The 18,161-nt window shown below is 59.4% G+C and overlaps 7 protein-coding genes across 7 annotated transcripts; 2 read left to right on the top strand and 5 right to left on the bottom strand.

Annotated features, from left to right (window-relative positions):
* Positions 1 to 73: 73 nt before the first annotated feature.
* Positions 74 to 2,809, bottom strand: PAN0_039c6335 (uncharacterized protein; the record flags this gene model as incomplete). The annotated part of the gene is made up of 1 exon (XM_014798215.1): positions 74 to 2,809. One exon carries the CDS (start codon positions 2,807 to 2,809, stop codon positions 74 to 76), a length of 2,736 nt encoding a protein of 911 aa, XP_014653701.1.
* Positions 2,810 to 3,501: 692 nt separating this feature from the next.
* PAN0_039d6334 (4-oxalocrotonate tautomerase) lies at positions 3,502 to 4,591 on the top strand (the record flags this gene model as incomplete). The annotated part of the gene is made up of 4 exons (XM_014798214.1): positions 3,502 to 3,644; positions 3,924 to 4,016; positions 4,090 to 4,327; positions 4,430 to 4,591. The coding sequence occupies 4 exons, from the start codon at positions 3,502 to 3,504 to the stop codon at positions 4,589 to 4,591; spliced, it is 636 nt and encodes a 211-aa protein (XP_014653700.1).
* A 180-nt stretch (positions 4,592 to 4,771) lies between these two features.
* On the bottom strand, positions 4,772 to 8,135 carry PAN0_039c6333 (chitin synthase; the record flags this gene model as incomplete). The annotated part of the gene is made up of 2 exons (XM_014798213.1): positions 4,772 to 7,793; positions 7,930 to 8,135. The coding sequence occupies 2 exons, from the start codon at positions 8,133 to 8,135 to the stop codon at positions 4,772 to 4,774; spliced, it is 3,228 nt and encodes a 1,075-aa protein (XP_014653699.1).
* Positions 8,136 to 9,101: 966 nt separating this feature from the next.
* Positions 9,102 to 10,002, top strand: PAN0_039d6332 (DNA-directed RNA Polymerase II subunit F; the record flags this gene model as incomplete). The annotated part of the gene is made up of 4 exons (XM_014798212.1): positions 9,102 to 9,254; positions 9,346 to 9,389; positions 9,499 to 9,720; positions 9,840 to 10,002. 4 exons carry the CDS (start codon positions 9,102 to 9,104, stop codon positions 10,000 to 10,002), a joined length of 582 nt encoding a protein of 193 aa, XP_014653698.1.
* Positions 10,003 to 11,767: 1,765 nt separating this feature from the next.
* On the bottom strand, positions 11,768 to 13,198 carry PAN0_039c6331 (short-chain dehydrogenase; the record flags this gene model as incomplete). The annotated part of the gene is made up of 4 exons (XM_014798211.1): positions 11,768 to 11,875; positions 11,962 to 12,090; positions 12,173 to 12,198; positions 12,274 to 13,198. 4 exons carry the CDS (start codon positions 13,196 to 13,198, stop codon positions 11,768 to 11,770), a joined length of 1,188 nt encoding a protein of 395 aa, XP_014653697.1.
* A 229-nt stretch (positions 13,199 to 13,427) lies between these two features.
* Positions 13,428 to 15,074, bottom strand: PAN0_039c6330 (phytase; the record flags this gene model as incomplete). Its single annotated transcript, XM_014798210.1, has 1 exon — positions 13,428 to 15,074. The coding sequence occupies one exon, from the start codon at positions 15,072 to 15,074 to the stop codon at positions 13,428 to 13,430; it is 1,647 nt and encodes a 548-aa protein (XP_014653696.1).
* Positions 15,075 to 15,786: 712 nt separating this feature from the next.
* Positions 15,787 to 17,550, bottom strand: PAN0_039c6329 (uncharacterized protein; the record flags this gene model as incomplete). Its single annotated transcript, XM_014798209.1, has 1 exon — positions 15,787 to 17,550. The coding sequence occupies one exon, from the start codon at positions 17,548 to 17,550 to the stop codon at positions 15,787 to 15,789; it is 1,764 nt and encodes a 587-aa protein (XP_014653695.1).
* Between the last annotated feature and the right edge of the window lie 611 nt (positions 17,551 to 18,161).

The following is an 18,161-nucleotide window of genomic DNA, read 5'->3' as shown; positions in this document are numbered from 1 at the left end:
AGAAGATAACTTACAGAGTTGAATGCGGATGCTTTGCGGGGACAACAACAGGACTGAAAGACACGAAAGGGGATCACAAAGCTAGAGGTACGTCGACGCGCCAGTCCATGAGCATCTTGGCAAAGTCGAGCGACTGGCTCGAGTTGCCGTAGCCCTCAAAATCGAGCTGACCGAGCAGGTCTACGTCGAGCTGCGGCAAGGGAGACGAGGTGTCGGTCGTGACAAGATCGGCAGTCTCCAGGTCATCGAAAATCGAGGCGTCGAAAGGAATGAGAAGGCCGGCGTCATGGATTGGTCCAAGGATGGCGTCGGCGTTGCCTGCGTCGAAGGCTCGCTCGATTTGCGCCGGAAAGCTCGGTTCGGGAGCGGCGTTGTTGACGATTGTGGATGCAGCGGGAGGCCCCACCGTTGGTGGCAGGACCTGCACCTTGGCGGGCGTATTCTGAGACATCGTTCCCGCGCCCTCCCGTAACGGCCGCTGGAGCCAGTCTGGAATGAGGTGGTCGAGAGACAAAAGATTCTTTCGGAAGGAGCGCCAATACCCGTCGTTGAGCAGTACGTCAAGAATCTGGCACGTGGCGTGCCATCGACTGCGCAGGGTAGCGGCGTCGACGGCCGGCCCGACGCTGGCCTCTTGTGCCGTGGCATTGAGTGGTGGGGACTCTGCTGTCGAGGCATCGAGCGCCGTCTGCGAGCGGTGCTGCTGCTCTTCGATGAGCAAAAGGATCTGTACCAGCTGAATGCTCAGCTTGGTGGTGCTAGAGAGCGTCTCCATCGGGGTCCTTTCGAGCGCAGCGATGATCTTTCTGCGCGTCATGAGGCGCGACAGACCGCCAATGCTTGCCGGCGCCTCGGTGAAGAAGAGATCGAGCAGAAGCACCAGGCATGCACGCATCATCTGGAGCGTGTTGACCCGAGTATTGTCGAGGAGCGTGCAAATGCCCGAGACCTTGTCCTGGATGTCGAGGATATGGTTCGCCATGTACATGAGGCTACCGTGAGGACGCCCAGCCTCAGAGATGAGCGGCATGTGGAGCGTGAGGAAGAGATGGAAGAGGCGTTGGTGGAGGAGCCAGCGCTCGACATCGACCATGGCGATGTCATCGTAGCGCGCATCGAGCGAATAGTGTGCGGGAAAGGCCGAGATGAGCGACTGAAAGAGCTGGTCGAGCGAATCGCGCTGTGCAGCCGGTAGGCGCTGTCCATACACGGCGGCAAGGCCCCAACCATCGACGGTGGCGGGAGCATCGTCGAGATCGGAGTGCGAGTTGACGTGATCGACGAGGGAGCGGGTCATGATGGCAAAGTCGATGATGGCTAGCGAGTAGCTTACGGGGGTCCAAGTGGAGCGAAGATGGGAACGGGCCACCGGGATGGTGATGAGCTCGTCGTCGAACAGGTTGAGCGGCAGGCGTGTGTTGAACTGCGAGGGTGCGATGCGATACGAGCGATGCTTGCTGCTCTGCGACCAGTCGCGGCGGACGAGAGCCCACCAGCAGCGGACGGCCATTTCACCGGTGACGACCTGACTGGGGCGAGCGTGCGGACTGTGCATCTTTTCAAGGGAGCCGAGACGATGGATGCGCATGCGCATGGCCGAACGGGTGGCGCAGTCGGCGAGCGAGTCGAAGAACGACGGCGAGCCCTTGCCGCAGGCGAGCATGAGGACGGCAGTCTGGAGTTCGGAGATGCTGCCAAAAGTGAAGTTTGACTCGAACGCCTGGATGCGTCTGACGAGAATGTAGATCTTTTTTTGGCGTTGGCGGATTTCCTTCTGGCTGAGCGGTTGAATGTGCGTGCCGCTGCTTCCAGGTGCCGGCCAGGTGTAGTTGCGGTCGAGCGGAGCGGCGCGAAGGGCGGCGAAGATGACCATAAGCGCGGTGGTGATGGGGCCCATCGCATAGCGCTCACGCAGCTCGAAGTCGGGATCAGTGAGGAGCTCAGTAAGGATGAGGTGAACGCTTGGGACGTGTACAATGTTGCCATAGAGGGAGTGGATGCGCTTGACGTAGACGCTGTGCAAGAGGTGCAAAGACTGCTCCGCGGTAGGTAGTGCTGAACGAATGTCGTGAATAAGGCCACGGCGTTTGTCGATGGGCATGGCCTTCCAGTCTGCGTAGACGTCTTTGAGAGCAAAGGGACACCTGGCTTCGGGAGCTGTGTTGAGCGCCATGAGCTGATTAGCTTCGAGGATGTGGAGACGATCGTCGAGACGCGAAGACGGCTCGGCGTCATCGTCATCTTCGTCATCGTAGGATTCGTCGGATTCGTCGGATCCGCTGGAGCTCTGGTCGAAGCCGGGAGGGAGCGATGCATGCTGCTGCTGCCTTGGAGCTGAAGACGGAGGGAATCGGTTCGATGAGACTGAGGTGTGCTTGTCCTGCGTTCCAAAGTAGCTCAAATCGTGAGCAGACGAGGAAGTGTTGGGCGTGCTAGCTTTGCCCGAGGTAGAGGACGGCGTGCGGCAGGTGTCGCAGTGATGCGATGCAGAGCCCATGGAGCCGTCGGCCCAGGATGTGGGCTCGACGCCAGGATTACTCGTATTCGATGTGGGCTCGGAGCGGGCGACGGTGGAGTCGGAGAGCGTGGATGCTGTGGCGGTGCGGGTCTTGCGCTTGGGGAAGGGGCGCTTGTTCTTGGCCCTCTTTTTGCGAAGCTCTCGTCTGCATTGATCGGTGGCGCCTTTGGAGGTGCACTGGCTGCAAGGGTCGAGACGGTCGCATTTGATCTTGCGCTCGCGGCATTGTATGCAGGATCGATTCATCGAGCGCGGCTTGTTAGCAGCGCCTGCTGCTGTGGTGACGGCCATGCTGTTCGGAAGGATGCCGACAGGGGCGACGTGATCGTGGAAGGGAACAAACGGGGCGGCAGCACCAACATCGAAGGTGAGCCGCGCGTCGCAAAACCTGAAGCAGCGTCCAGAATCCAGGGTCGGCAGTCGGTCACTTTCAAAGAAGCGTCGGGATCCAGCCGAATGAAGAGCGGATCGGAAGCCACAAGGACAGCTGCTCGCTCGCCTCCCTGATTACAAGCAGCTGACGCGGCTTCCCACGGTCCTCGGCTTGGCGTGCCGGCTGCGACGTCGGGAAGCGGCCAATCCGAGCCGAAGGCACACACTCGCGGAGCTGCTAGCACGCGCAAGTGACAAAGAAGGAGCACTGGGAGCCGCATCTCCAACGGTGGCCACCGCCTGATTCGAGCTTGCCGGACGGCAGGTCGGATGTGGAGCTGCAGCTGTCAAGACTGCGAAGCTAGCCGAAAAATGTAGCTGCGCAGTTGCGCCTGGTTCGACTTATTTCCGAGCTGCCTGGCGCCAAGATAAAGCCGACGCCGCGGAGAGACGCCCCAGCCCTCAGGTCATGATCTAACAAAAATAAAAGGCAATATTTTCAGGTCAGATCGGCAAATCGGTTGGAGACCAAAAAGGAGCGGATTCGACCTGACGTGACCGCGCGAAACTGAAGCGTTTCATGCCATTGTGAAGCCCCAAAAGGCACGTGGATGCCCAACCCGCACGACGTTGAGGCTGAAAGCGCTCGGGGCGGGCTCGATGTGAGCTCGCTGCGAGCTCGCTGCGAGCTGCACGATCACTCGGTCATGACGGCGATCCGTCAAGCCGGAATCAGCTGGAACGCCGAGAATAGGTCAATCTCCGCGTGGCAGGCAACCGGAGTCCGAGCGGAATTCCGGCTGTGCGGGGCATGCTGCATGCTGCCGTCCCAACTGGACCCTGGCGTGGGTTGCACCACAAACAGGCAGTAGCTGTCCTGTTCGGCTGATGCGCACGCATGAAGTTGCACTCCGGCACAGACACTGACTGACCTTTGGCGCAACTCGGAGTCAACATCTTATAAGAAGCGCCGTCCGTCCTGAGACGAAGAACTGCCTGTATCGACCCACACCCTTTCGACCTCTCTGTCTAGACTCGCCATGCCGCTCCACCGCATCTACACTCCCCCGGGATTCTTCACCAAGGATGAGAAGCGAGCGCTGGTGGACAGCATCGCCAGCATGTAGTGAGTTGCGCGTGCCGAACCAAGTTAGATGAAGAGGCGGCCATCTGACGGCGTCAAAAATTGTCAGCATCAGTGTAGGGCTTCCGGCTTTCCTCGTGATCACCCTCTTCTGTCCGATCGACGACGACGACTTCTACATTGGCAAGCAGAGCCATTCGGAGCGTGCAAGCGAGCAAGGCAAGCCGTTCGTGCGCATCGTCAGCCAGCACCTCGCCCGCACTGCCGAGGGCAAGGAGAGACGCACGCGCACCATCCGATCGCTCGAAGACCGCTTCAGAGCCGTCTTGGAAGCAAAGAATTGCGAATGGGAGGTAAGCTACACTGGCCTGATTGAACGACAGTCCTCCCTCTTTCAGAATTCAGACTTCTCACGCTCACTCGATTTCATCTTGACCCGGGCATTCTCCACTCAGATCCACATCGAAGAGCCCGCAGCAGACCTTTGGCGACTCAGCGGGCACGACTATCCTGCTCCCGGTTCACAGGCCGAGTCGCAGTGGCGCGAAGTCAACAAGCCCGTGCCGTATCAGGGCTCCACAATCGCAGACCACCTCGCGGAGAAGGCAAGCCTCTAATTCTCACATCCTCTTCCTGCCAACTACTATCGAGCTGGATCAACCGTCGCGCATAACTTAGTGATGTCAGACGTGGCATTGTTCAAAGTGGAATACGAATCTAAAGGAGCGTATGTTTTGACTGCAGCACAAAGAGAGAAAGCAAATGGAGCGCAGCGGTACGTGACACCGTGGTTTGCTCTAGTGACCGAACATGCGCAGGATGAGGAAGCCGATACTGCCGACAAAGCGGATCGCCGAAAGACCTGCGGTCGCCCAAAAGATGAACGACTGGTACGGATTGACGATGGGCTGGCCTTTGCGTGCGGCGCCGGCGTAGAGGTGGTTGCGGACGTAACGGTTCCACCACGTGCTCGTAAAGATGATGACCACCAATGCGTTCGTGCACATCCACACCAGCACCAGGTTGGTACGGAAGTTCTTGGCGTGGTCCTCCTGGCGCGTCGCCTGGTCTCGCTTCTGCTTGACCTCCGCGGTAGGCTGTGAAAGCGTCTGGCGGTAGTGCGACCAGAGCTCCTCGGCGTCGTCGGCCGAGGTGGGGATCTTGACCTCCACCATCTGGCCCTTGTCGTCCTTTTTGAAGCCGGCGCCGGTCGCACCGCCCAGGTCGGTGGCCGGGCCGTTGGACTGCTTGGTGCCCCACGAGAGGTCGTTGGTGTTGCACATCGAGTACATGGACAGGATGATGATGTACGTCGGCGTCAGGAACAGATACTGCACAAATGACGTCAGCATGTGCCACGGCTCAAAGTGCAGGATCGAGCACACGAGCCACATCACATACGTCGCCGCCAGCGAGATCACAATGTCGCGGAAGCCCGACGTCTTGAAGAGCTGCTCCAGGTTTTTGATGCTCCATCCGCTCGCGTGCGTCAGCCCGGAAGCGTCGAGCGCCAGATACGTCGTGTAGCCAGCGGCATACAGCACCAGTCCCATGATGAGCGCAAAGATGACGATGGCCGACGTGTAAGCAAAGTTGGATCCCTGTGGCCGGTTGCCGAGCGAACAGACGAGCACCACGATGATCATGGCGATAAAGACGTTTTGGAAGATCTCGATGATGGCGGCGCCCTGCCCACCGAACGGATCCTTGCCCTCGGTGCTGGTGGCCGAGTTGAGCAAAAAGTAGAAGGCGAGGAAGAAGTTGGCGATGCCGAACCAGCTGAAGACGAGCAGGACGAGGTTGTAGATCACCTGGAAGAGCAGCCAAAGCTTGCGTAGGAAAGGCTGGCCGGACTGGAAGATGCGGTACCAGTGCCAGGTGGCATAGTAGGACGCAAAGAGCGATCCGTTGAGCCAACGTCGTCGCTGCGAGATGAACTCGGGCACCTTGTCCGGCACGTCCGTGTAGGCTTTGGCCGACTTGACGTAGCGAAGGAGCCAGCCTTCGCGTTCCTTGGTGACGAGCTCAAAGCACAGGATGCGGTCCTCGGCGAGGTACATGTTGCCGGAGAAGATCGAGTTGCCGCCCTCGCCCGAGTGCAGCTTCTCGCCCTTGAAGTACATCTGGAGCGGACGGCCTTGGAGCGCCTTGTAGCGGTAAGCTGAGAAGGCACCGGGAAGCACCGAGATGAAGCCAAAGACGGACTCGGTGGGCTTGTCCAGGATGTTGGACATCTTGTACTCGAAGTTTTGCGAGGCCACGAGCGGGTTGAAGAGCGAGACGCAGCCACGGCCAGTGTCGACGCAGATCTCACCGCACGCGCCACCGACGCGTGGATGCTTGTCGAAGCTCTTCCAGAGCTCGTAGATGGAGGTGCCGGTGGGCTTGGTACCCACATCGAGCAGGATGCAGACGTTGGGCTGGAGCATGCGGCAGAAAGCGTTAAAGTACCAACGATGACTGTTGAGCTTCTTCTTGTTCTGCTCCTTGAGGCAGAAGACCACCTGGATCGGGCAAGGCGTCACCTGGACCTCGCCCTTCTCGGTGACCTGCACGCGTGTGGTGTACTCGAAGATGTGCGCCTCGACGGGCTTCTTGAGGACGTGGTCCTTCATGACGCCCTCGTTGAAGCAACCCATGAGGCCGAGCGCTTTGAGCATGCGCTCGTTGGCCTTTTTGCGGCCGTCGGCGACGATGATGACCACCACCTTCTTCCACGCATCGGGACCCCAGGTCTTGGACCGGGTGCGGCTGCAGAGATGGGCGATGTTCTTGATGACACCGCCCATGGTCCGGGCGAAGAGGACGTCGTCTTCGTTGTAGCACGTGAGCACGATGGCCATCTCTGTCTCGCGGCCGTAGAGCCAGGGACGAAGGGTGTACTTGTCGTCGATGAAGGTGTCGGGATCCGAGGTGCAAGCCTGGTAGCGCATCTCGCGGAACTCGGGGTTGTTGGAGTCGGACTTGCTGATGCTCTTTGCGACGGGGATGTCGAGGACGAGGTTGCCGTCCTGGAGAGGGATGCGCTTGACGGTTCGCTTGCGCATGATGCGATCGCGATTCTCGCGCTGGAAGCTCGAATCCTGGTGCTGGCTGGAGTGCATGGGTGCCGAAGCGATCACAGCGCCGGGCACGCCGAGGCCGCCCATGGTGACGTGTGCCTCGGGCATGGCTGGGGGATGCGCGCCATACTCGCCGTAGGGTGTAGGCGGATAGCCTGGCTGTGCGAGATGAACCATGGAGTGGGAGCCTGGCATGTCGTTGTACGACATGGAGGGAGGTGCGCCGTTCCAACCGCCAGGGAGCTGTGTGCTGTTCTTGGAGTAGATGCTCTTCTCGTCGTCGACCTGTTGGTAGCTGCTGGCGCCGCCGGAACGAGATTGGTTGTAGCTGTTGGAACGATCAAAGGCAGCAGCTCCGCCGTATGGGTAGTGCTGCTGCATGGCTCGCTCATCGTAGTGTGGGTCTTGCGAGCCCAGGTCGATGCTATGCTGCGAAGGGTCCGGATGCAGCTGCGCTGTACCAGGGAGCGGGGCGGGGTCGTAGAGGGGAGTGGCGGGAGCGGCGTCGTACGAGGCGTTGGGGTCCCACTGCCTGGGATGGTCGATGGGGCCGTTGCGGTTGGACTGGTACGAGGGTCGAGAGAATGCGTCTTGGTGATAGGGCGCGGCCGATGCGGCTTGGTTGTTGGAGGGGCCGGAGCGCTGTCGGGCTGCCGAGAGGTTGGAAGGGACGGGAGGCACCTCGTCAGGGTACGCGGCAGGCGCATGGGTAGCCGAACGGCTGCTGGACGAGTTGGATCTCAAACGAGAGGGTTGCCTGAGGAAAGGCATGAACAAAGGGGACGAGCAAGAGCGAGCGAGCGAACAGAGTCAGCGCACGGATGCGTAAAGTTTGGTGGCGACCGGGCCGAAATGAAGTCTGCCGCTCCGGACAAAGGGATGCGCCAACTTACCTCTGAGGCTTGATGGGCGCTGCCTGGTATTCGGGCTGTGCGGCATCGTAGGATTGCTGCGAGTGGTAGGCTTGCTGCGAGTGGTAAGGTTCCGAGCTGTATGCGCCCGCGGATGGTGCATGTTCGGAATACTGGTGCTGATGCTGAGGATCAGCGTATGGGTCGTAGGGATTGGGATGGCCTCCCTGGCGGTAGTACTGGCTCATGGTGTGTCAAGGAGACGGCGTGCGTGCGCGCGGGTATCTAGGGTCGAGGGTATCCTTGTCTCTAGGCTGGACCACGATGGCGGCAGCTAGCAGCGGTGGGTTGGAGGTGTGCTTTTAGATGGAAGCGATGATGATGGGTTCGAAGGTGGTGGGATGCGTCGTCGATGCAGGGGTGGGCAGCGAGAGTGTGCCTCAACGCAGTTCAGACGGGGTCCAAAGTGGCTCTCGTTGGGAGAGCAGCGCCGCCAGCGAGGAGGAGCTGCAAAGTTCTGTATGGACGGTGCATGCGTGAGTGCAGACGTGCATGAGGAGGCGCGCCGCCATTGTCCTGCTCACGAGGGATGTCTGCCCTCGCCTGCTCCTTGGGCGCGCGTGTGCCTGCAGATGGTCTTGCTTTGCGCTGCTCTCTCAGCACTCCCAGATGTCGGCGAGCCATCCGACAGGCGACCCCGACAGCGGCTGGCGAGTGTAGAATCCACTCTTCCAAGCTCCGCCGGATGAGAGTGTTGGATGCCAGCGCGTCCACGCACTTCCGACGAGCGCGGCACTCGCCGAGTCAAAACCCAAAAAAGGGCGCCAAAGGGTCCGTCTGTGTCTTTGCGCCACTTTCTCGACGCGCAGTCAAAAGTGTCAGTCTCGGCAGCTTTCCTTGCGTCCTGCCTATTTGCGTGAGCGGAGAGGAGAGCCCCTGTCGGCTATTCCAATGCCGCGCCCGTCTCGAGCAGGCGAGACTCGGAAGAGCCGTCGACGATCTGCCGTTGCGCATGAACGGGATTCTGCCGCACTGGTCATTGGGTCTGCCGGACGACACTATGAACCCACGGTGACACAGTGCCTGTGTGCTGTGCGCGGGTCCATACGAGAGCGAAGCGGGGTTGGAGCGAAGTGTTCCCCGATCCATCTCCCGATTCTAGAGACCGACGAATTTCAAGATTTGGGAGCTTCTCCACACGTTCAAAATTTCGGATGTCGGCACGGCTGGTTCGACTCGGTTTCTTCCTCGATGGTGTTGATCGCATCCAAACCTCTCGTCTGCGCCAACAACCCTTAGACGTCGTTCATCGAGCATCCCTCATCGGCCTGCATCCTTATCTTGTGCAGCTCTACTATCGACAGGCGGTACGAATACCCCGTGTAGTCTTCGATTGCCGCTTCAAGAAGCGCGTCTGGCTCGAACGAATCACTACCTGTCCGCTCAGACCCCTTATAGGCCACCTACATAATGTCGGATCGCGAGGACGGTGGAGAGGAGACGTGAGTATCCCGCGTCGTAGGGCAAAATGGCTCTGACGTCCAAGGGCATCTTCGCACGGCAGCAGACTAACCTTCCGCCTGTCAAATCGTGCCTTTCGTGTTATCACAGCTTCTACGAGGAGGAGGAGCCGGTCTACGACGGTGACGACCTCGGAGACGACCAGTACGACGATGCGGGTGACGCTGCCGCAAATGGTATCGTACATTCCTCCGCGGGTGGCGACCCATCGACCTCCATGGCTGGACAAGCCAACCAGGACCGCATCACCACCCCGTATATGACCAAGTACGAGCGTGCCAGGATTCTCGGCACACGCGCCCTCCAGATCTCGTAAGTGTCTGCACCCTGGCCTCGTCGCGACGTGGGAGAAGTCTGTGTCCTGCTGATTGAGCCTACCCGCAGAAGTGCTGACCTTGGACCCTGAAACTTCCGTCATTTGCATGCGACAGAATGAACGCGCCTGTTCTCGTGCCCACCGAGGGCGAGACTGACCCGCTCGAGATCGCCATGAAGGAGCTCGCTGCCAAGAAGATTCCCCTCGTCGTGAGGAGATACCTCCCAGACGGAAGCTACGAGGACTGGACAGTCAGCGAGCTCATTGTTACCGAGTGATTGCATTGGCTGCGCTCCCTTACCGCCCGGCATCTCTCCTGTCGCAATGCTCGGCAATGAGCGCCTTCTGCAGTCCATCCCGATGGAATCCCACTGGCACCATGTCTTGACTCGTAGGGGCAGCTTCTCAAGCGAATTCCGCGAGCAAGCTGCGTGTAAGTCCAGACCATTCACCTGGCTAAGTCTCCCCACCATTGTACTTTATATCCCTTCTCATGCATCCTGCTCCCAAGCCTCGTCTGTGCACGTTCTGGACTGCCCAATCTGCCTCTGCTTTCCCTCGTTGTCTACGGCAGGCGCTAGCAATCTCCACGGACTATCTGGGCACGCAGCATCTGCGACTGCTTTGCCATCAAAAACAGGCGCACGTCCGTCACCAACTCACCGTCAGACCGCAAAATTGCGGGCCGTGAGGCAAGTGTACGCCAGAAGCATCTTCTATCAGCGATGTGAAGGCAGCTCGAGGCGTTTCCACCTTTTGCCACTGTCAATGGTTCTCTCATAGAGATGCTATTGCCGCTTCGGGAAAGCAGGGTCCACCCTCTGCGCCGAGGATCGGCAGATCAGAGCGCACTCCATGCTTGACGAGGAAGGGAAGCTCTCTGCGAGTTTCGGCAGGCTTTGCAATGTTACACCGGTGTGGCCCTCACATAGGCATCTTTCCGATTTTGTCGAGGCCCTTCTCCCGATGAACAATGGATCGCGATGATGAAGCTCGGCCGAGCTATCAAAAGTCACATGACCATATTTGCCCTGTCTGCGAGGTGATCGGGCCACCCATCTGCAGACCCAGACACGGGTCAAGTGGCCCGGTCACAAGGGCAGGGGGGCCGCCGCCGCAGACAGAGGCAGTACCGCAGTGCTGCGCCTAAAATACGTCAGGTGGAGCGGGCGCGGGCAAGGTGGAGCAAGAGAGAGAGAGACAGAGGGCTACAAAGCTCGCCCGGGCGATTGCGCTACCTTCTTCTCTCCCACCAACCAGCTCTCATTTGATCAAGTCAGGTAGGTAGCACTCGCCAACGCCGGTCCTGGAGATCGATGCAACAGCATCGCACCGACATCGCAACGATGGCATAGCAGCCGACATCGCGCAGGCCCCGGTTCACGTCGCTGCAGCTTGGCATTCCGACCTCGGCACCTTGTCATTGCAGCTCTCGATCTCCAGGAAAGCAATTGCGCATCAGCCATGCACACGCACAGTTCCAGAGAGCAGCCTCAGCTCACACATCGCACCTCCCTGCATCCTTCTATCTGAACAGCTTTGTCAACATGCGAGCCAAGTGGAGGAAGAAGCGTATGCGCCGACTTCGTCGTAAGCGCAGAAAGATGCGCGCCCGATCCAAGTAAACAGTTCGCCCCACTAGCTTGAGGCGGACCGGTTTACACGCCGACGAGAACTAGTGCAACGTCGGTCCGGTCCAACCTCGTCTGGTTCATACGCTCGTCAGCTTCAGGATGGTACGTCGCGGCTCTCTTTGCCAGCTTGCAAGCCTGCTTCGACCAGTGACTTACATTCATCATCGCATCTTGACCACCATAGTCCCTCCTGCGACTGCGTCTCCGTTTGGATTCATACGATCCGCTCCGGCACGAAATTTTCATTGGCACCCCCAACATCGGCCTACAACAATCACACTCAAACCCCTTCGTGTCAGGATGGCGTCGCTTGTCTCTGCGTCGTCGTCCCGTCACACTCTAAAAATATAAGCGTTTTCAACACTTTACTTTCATTGCGTATGTGCCGTGCTTGTTGAGACGAACGAAACTACCAATGTTCACGGGCTGGGCGGAGATCCATCTCGAAGGTCCAGCAAGATGGGTGCTGTTGGGCGAGAAAGAGCCAGGCCTTGGCCATCTGAGGAGGCAGCAGAGCCTGTGGGTGAGAACGAGATGAGACGATGCAAGGTCAGTCAGCTGTTCTAGCACCGGGGACGACAGATTTGGGCGATGGCGACGTACCGAGCCGTCGGGGAAGCGGCTGCCTTTGGGCATGCCGAGGAAGTCGAGCGCCGTGTCGGACTCGATGAGGCCGTCGACGATGACGTGCGCCACGTGCACCGACTTGGGCCCATACTCGCGCGCCACCGACTGCGAACCACACACACACAAAAGCCACCGAAGGGTCAGTCAAACGTTCCGGAGCAAAGGGAAGTGGAGCGCGGCGACGTACCTGACACAACGCTCGAAGGCCAGACTCTGTGGGGCAAGGAAAGACGGGTTGGTCAGCTTGTGTGCTAGGCAGGCCAGGATCTGCACTGTGGCTCTACTTACTGCTTGCGGCGAAACCGGCAAAGCCCTCTCTGCCACGCGTGGACGAGGTGGCCCCCGTAACGAGGAGGCTGCCGCCCTCACCGTGCGCTTCCATCTTGGCAATCACCGCCTGGGCAAATGTGAAGCCGGCGAGGATGGAGCCCTGGACGCCCTCCTGGATCTGTTCGAGCCGCTGTTCGAGGAACGGCCCTCTCTTTCGGATCGATGCATTGTAGCACGCCGTGCCCACCTTCTTGCCTGGCCAGAAGGCGCAGATCTCATCGATGGTTTGGCGAATCGAAGCGTTGTCCAGCGCATCGCACGCAAAGGCTGCCGATAGCCGCTCACCCTCTGCACCGAGCGGCAGATCGTGCGACTGGCGGAAGGCGCGTGCCTCGTCGTGCAAGGCATCGGCCCAGCCGTCCAGACGACCCTTGCTGCGCGAAAGAATCGCCGTCGTATAGCCGCGCTTGGCAAAAGTCTGAGCGATGGACAGGCCTAGTCCAGGTCCGACGCCGAGCACGATGACAATGTGCTCTTCCAGACGCGGGCCATGCAGCAGGTCCTCGCCCAAACGCTTCACGGGCGCATGCGGCGTAAACTCGGGTACGAGCAGATCTTGCCTTCCCTTCCGAGGGCTGCTCTTGTCCTCTCGCTGCGGCTGTTTGGCAGCCACCTTGTTTGCACTCGTCATTATCGTGTTCTCCTGGCTCAGTGTCTGCGTATGGTGGTGTGAGAGGGCGGCGAAGCGAGGCGGCGCTGAAATCGGGGCTTTATCTATCTCACCGAATATGCGGCTAGCTGTGTTTCGGCTCCAGTGCAAGCGGCTACTCAACAGGTGATGTCCGGCTAGATGGGTGGCCCGAAGAAGCCGGTTCGTTGGGATATGATGTCGGGCAAGCGCTTGCAGTGGAGCCTGGAGCCTGGTGGACCCTGCGAGCTTCATGCGCCCCCCGCGAATAAGTCGGCTTCTCCACATTTCGGCCTTTTTGGCCGCCCAGCAGCACAGGTGCAGCGTGCGGAAATATCTGTCCGCACCTAGCCCAGTGACTACCAGCCGTGCTCACAATCACGTCACATCCATCACACGCGCACCCACTGCAGAGGAAGGTCTTCGGGGCAAGATTTCTATGGTCTAGGTGCATTGGAACACGCGGATCGCCGCAAAAAGACCTCTAGTAGACAGTGCCGTTGCGCACGGGGCCGGTGACGACAAAGTCGGTGCCGTTCTGGCCGAAGCAGGCCTTGTTGAAGTTGGCGTCCTTGTAGGCGTGCGTCTGCTGGAACTTGACAAAGTCGGCCATGGGGCAGAGCGCCTTGCCTTGCGGGCAGCCCTGCGCCTCGGTGTATGGGATGACGGCCTCGTTGAGCAGCGTTCGCACGTACTGCTGCTGGTCATCACCGCACTCCACCACCTCGAACACAAGCCGGGCGGCAAAGGGCGTGATGTGGCTGAGCACAAACGTGCGCTCGGGATCGGCGTAAGTGGGGTCGAGGAAGTCGCCAATCACCTGCGTGTAGTTGAGCGCGGTGAGCACCGAGACGATGATGTCGTCGTGCGAAAAGTCGACGTACATGCTCTGGTCGAGCGGGAAGTAGGTCGGGTTGGAGTCGAGCGTGCTGTTTTCGGTGGTAATGGTGCTTGCGTTGAAGGTGGTGTTGGTGAGGCGGTCGAGGAACTCGTTCACCCAGCCGATACCCTGCGCCTTGCCGTTCGGGCTCATGATGCCGTAGTCACCGCTAAACTGCAGATCCAGGTCGTACTCGAAGCCGTCCCACTCCTGCTTGGTGAAGAGACCGCAGAAGTTCGAGTAGCCGAGCGCAACCGTCTCGTAGGCGCACAGACTCTGCATGCCGTACACCATCTCGTCCTTGAGCTCGAGTCCCGAAACGTACTGCTGCAGACGCTGCGTGGCGTTGGGCAGGTAGATGGCATCCCACGTCGGTCGCAGGTACGTGTCGCCCACGGTGATCGTGTCCGAGTTGTTGCACGTGTCGTACGAGGCGAGCGTGTTGTTGAACGCATCGGCAGGTCCAAGACCGCTTCCGCCCTCGAGGATCACCTCGAGGTTGATCTTGTTGGGAGCATCCCAGCCAAAGAAGCCCAGCGTCCAGTAGCGTGCCGAGTCGAGGATGCGCTGCTGGCTCGTGGTGCGGATGACGGGCTTGTGCTCCTCGTCCGTGGCGTTGTAGAGCTTGCCATAGCGGTAGTAGTGCTTGACGCCCGAATCAAACAGCTGCTGCGTACCGACAGGGTTGAGCAGCTCCGCGCCGAGCTCATAAGTCCAGTTGTTGAGGAAGGAGAGCGGACCCGATGCCGAGAAGTTGGAGTCGGGGTGGTTGAGCTTGGAGACGTTGGCGATGACCTGGCCAAAGTACGGCGCTCCCTCGGTGGCGTACGAGGTCGGGTAGCGCGCACCGTGGCGGTGAAGGATGTGCACCTGCTTCACGGTGCACGTGTCTGGAAGCACAGCGTTCTCCTTCTGGAAGTCGGCGAAGAGCGGCGAGGAAAAGTAGGGCGACTCGTTGCCCAGATGCTGGAAGATGTTGTAGCTGTCGTTGTCGCCAGCATCGATGGGCTTCCAGCGGGTCTCGATCGGGCTGTCCTTGAGCTCACCCTGGATGCGGTCGGTCACGGCCAGGAAGGGGGGTGCGCCGGTCTTGACGGTGCCAGCATAGCCAACATTGGTGGGGAACGGGTTGTCGGGACTGATCGAGGTGGGCGCCGACGAGTTGGATGCCGTCTGGCGAGGCACCAGTGCAGCCGAGACGGCAGTAGCCACCACGGCCTGCAGGGCCAAGAAAGTGGGGGCGAACTGCATGTCTAGAAGAGGCAGAGTGGGGACGAGGGGGAGCGTTGGAGAAAGCAAGATGGTTGCACGAACCAGTTCGGGAGAGGAAGAAAGTGCTTTCTATATATCGATGCGCGCCACACCGTTTTTGCCATGCACTTGTAGGGCGAAGAAGAACTTTGGAGGGCACAGGCCAGCTCGCCTGCAGAAGAAACGATGCCATGGCCGCTGGTGACCGGCGGGGTACACCCACCATCCATGCGGCTCGACTAAGCGAGGCTGAATTTGGAACGGCGGCTCTCGATGCGTTGCGCCGGCGGTTTGCGGGATCGGGTGCGCAAATGCGCAATGCGCAGACAGAAGAAAAGTCGACGGTGGCTTGGCCGTTCGAACTGTGCCGGCGACGGCGAAAGCATGAGGTCGGTGGCGGCCCACGTTGGTTACACCCAGGCACAGTCTGCCACCTTACAGTACCTCCTTTGTCAAGCCCGGATGCCGTGACAGGCAACTGTCGATCCGCAGCGCCGGAACGTGGACAAACATACGGGCTCATCAACCCTTCGCAGCTCCACTTTCGGCGGCCACGTTCTGCACGATTTTCGTTTCCCCCATTTTTGCCCACATTTTCCCACCTTATCTGATCTGCACGGTCCTCCGACAGTCCCGCCGGCTTGCATAATGAACAGGCATTGTTATCATAGATAAAGGCTTTGCAAAAATGAAGCAGGGTATTCGTGCTGCTCTATGCCTTGGAAGCGACAGGGATGGAACTATCGGACATGCCTGCGAACTTGGACTTGCTCCTAAGGTAAGGACCGAATCGATACAGGAGCAGAAGCAGCGGCACGCAGACACACGCGAGTCCGGCAATGAGCGACACTCCACCGCCAATGCCGAGATGCGTGAAGAGAGGACGTCCGGCCATGATGAAGGCAGTTGCCAACGACGAACGGCAAAAGTCGTTGGCGGCCAGCAACGAAGCCGAGTACTTGGGGTACATGATGTTGACGTACAGCAGCACGCACTGCACCAACACGTAGAACGCTAGGCCGTAGATGGCCACGCCGATCAGGCCCACCATCCAGTGTATCGATTCGCGCGAAGTCCACGCGAAGAGGAACAGGCCGATGGGCATGAGCACGCTCGCAGGGATCGCAGGGATCAGGCGCGATTCGAGCGAGGGCAGCTCACCCGTGCGACGAATCTTGGCCTCGACGTAGTAATAAACGTAGATCGTGTAGGCCCCCGCTCCTAGGCCGGTGGTCACCACTACACTAAGGAAGGTGAGCCCGATGGCTCCCAAGCCGAAGCCGTACAGTGGCGGGTACACCAGCGGAAAGGATTCGAAGAATGAGTAGTATATGGCATACACCAGAGAAACATAGATGTTCATGAATCCCGTGCCTGGATCCAGAATCGAGATCTGGATCGGCCGTACAAGCGACTCGACCACGATCTTTCGCAGCGAGAGCGTCTGCTGCTCGACCTCGGCATGAGAGCGTAGCTCCTTCCACTGCGTCGCGGCGCGGAGCCTCTTGGCACGACGGTAAAGGATGTTCTGAGCGCTGGTCTCGGGCATGGCAAAGAACATGAGGATGAGCACAGGAGCGCACAGCCACACCTGGATCCAAAGAGGCCAGCGCCACGTCTTGGCCTCCATGGCAAAGCCTGTGATCGGTCCGAATGCTGGTCCCATGCCCGCGGCAGCCACCCAGAGCGCAATGCCGTACGGAAGCTTGACGATGCTGTACATGTCTTGAAGCGTCGCGCCTCCTGTCGCCAACGCAGGCGATCCGAAGAATCCAGCGAGGAACCTCAGCGTGATGAGCGAGCCAAAGTTGGGCGCGGCAGCAGTGCCGATCGTGAGCGCCAGATAGATGGTGAAAGTGATGATGTAGATCCAGTTGCGTCCTAAAGAGGGAATCTCGGAGAGCGGCGAAAAGATCATTGCACCCGCACCGTAGCCGAACACAAACAGGGCTAGTCCAAGGTTGGCAGCCGCGTACGACACGTTGAACTGCTGCATCACGCCGTACATCGATGGAGTGTAGATCGCCGAACCGAGATAGACCCCAAAGGTGTATATGCAGATGATGCCGGCCACGAAGGCTTTTTGCGAAGACCGCCAGTTCTGCGGATTGGCGGGATCCGCTTCGCCGTACCAGCCCACCCGGTTGTCAGAGTCGGGGTTATCGTCCGAGGTGCTCTTGCGAGAACCGTGAACATCGGAGGCCGAGGTGGAAGGGGTGATGTCTGAACGCGAGCCCCAGACTCCAGCCCAATGGAGCCAGTCAGGCGTGCTGGATCCGCCATGCTCGAGCGAGACAACATGTTCGTTGGAACCTGTGGCCGATGGACTTTCTTTGTCAGGTGTGTTGGAACCCCCTTGCTCTAGGGGGGCATCGTGGTCGAGAGGATGGCCAGAGACGGTCTCGGGGTGCGGAAAGAACCTGCCCCGGCTCAACGCACGCGCAAGTTGTCCAAAGGCGGTGTCGCCGATCTGCATGGTGGCAGGAAGCGTCCGAAATGAAAGGGCCTTTATCGATATGGCAAGATCGATCGGTGGCTCGGAGAGAGGATAGCGCAAGCTGATCCCGTGGCCCTTTATACAGAATCGGTGAATCGTCTGCGCAGGCTAGCTTCGCAGCAGAAGGCTTCAAGATCGAGCGGAGTTGGGGCTCATGTGCGGCTCCTTGCCCAAGTCGAGATCGCCTTACTGGGCTGGGAAGATGACGCTAGGAATTGACGCGGCTGTTGGCTTATGAAAGTCCCCACCTCGAAAGACCTGCACGATCCACTTTGAAAGGCATCGCAAGGCCCTGCTTCAGCTTGAGTTATTGGTGAAAATCCTGTTGTCCTCAGAGTGTGCCCGGGGGCATCAAGTAAGTCTAGAGGGGATGACAGGCAGTGCGTCTGGGTACACCCTGTGGATTTAGGGACTCTGGACGGTGCGCCCACAGGACGCACTGTGCATGCGTGTGTCCCCTCGACGATTGTCGATAGGGAGGAATCAAACTCCGGTCGCAACAGGTCAACGGAGGTGCACGAGGGAGAATCGAACGGGACGGGAACGAGCCTCGTGGAACAGCAGGAGGCGGGAAGGCTTCCTTTTTTTTT

This window comes from Moesziomyces antarcticus, assembly GCF_000747765.1.
Source record: "Moesziomyces antarcticus DNA, scaffold: scaffold_v10039, strain JCM 10317, whole genome shotgun sequence".
Lineage (NCBI taxonomy): Eukaryota > Fungi > Basidiomycota > Ustilaginomycetes > Ustilaginales > Ustilaginaceae > Moesziomyces > Moesziomyces antarcticus.
This window is presented reverse-complemented; position numbering and strand designations above follow the sequence as displayed.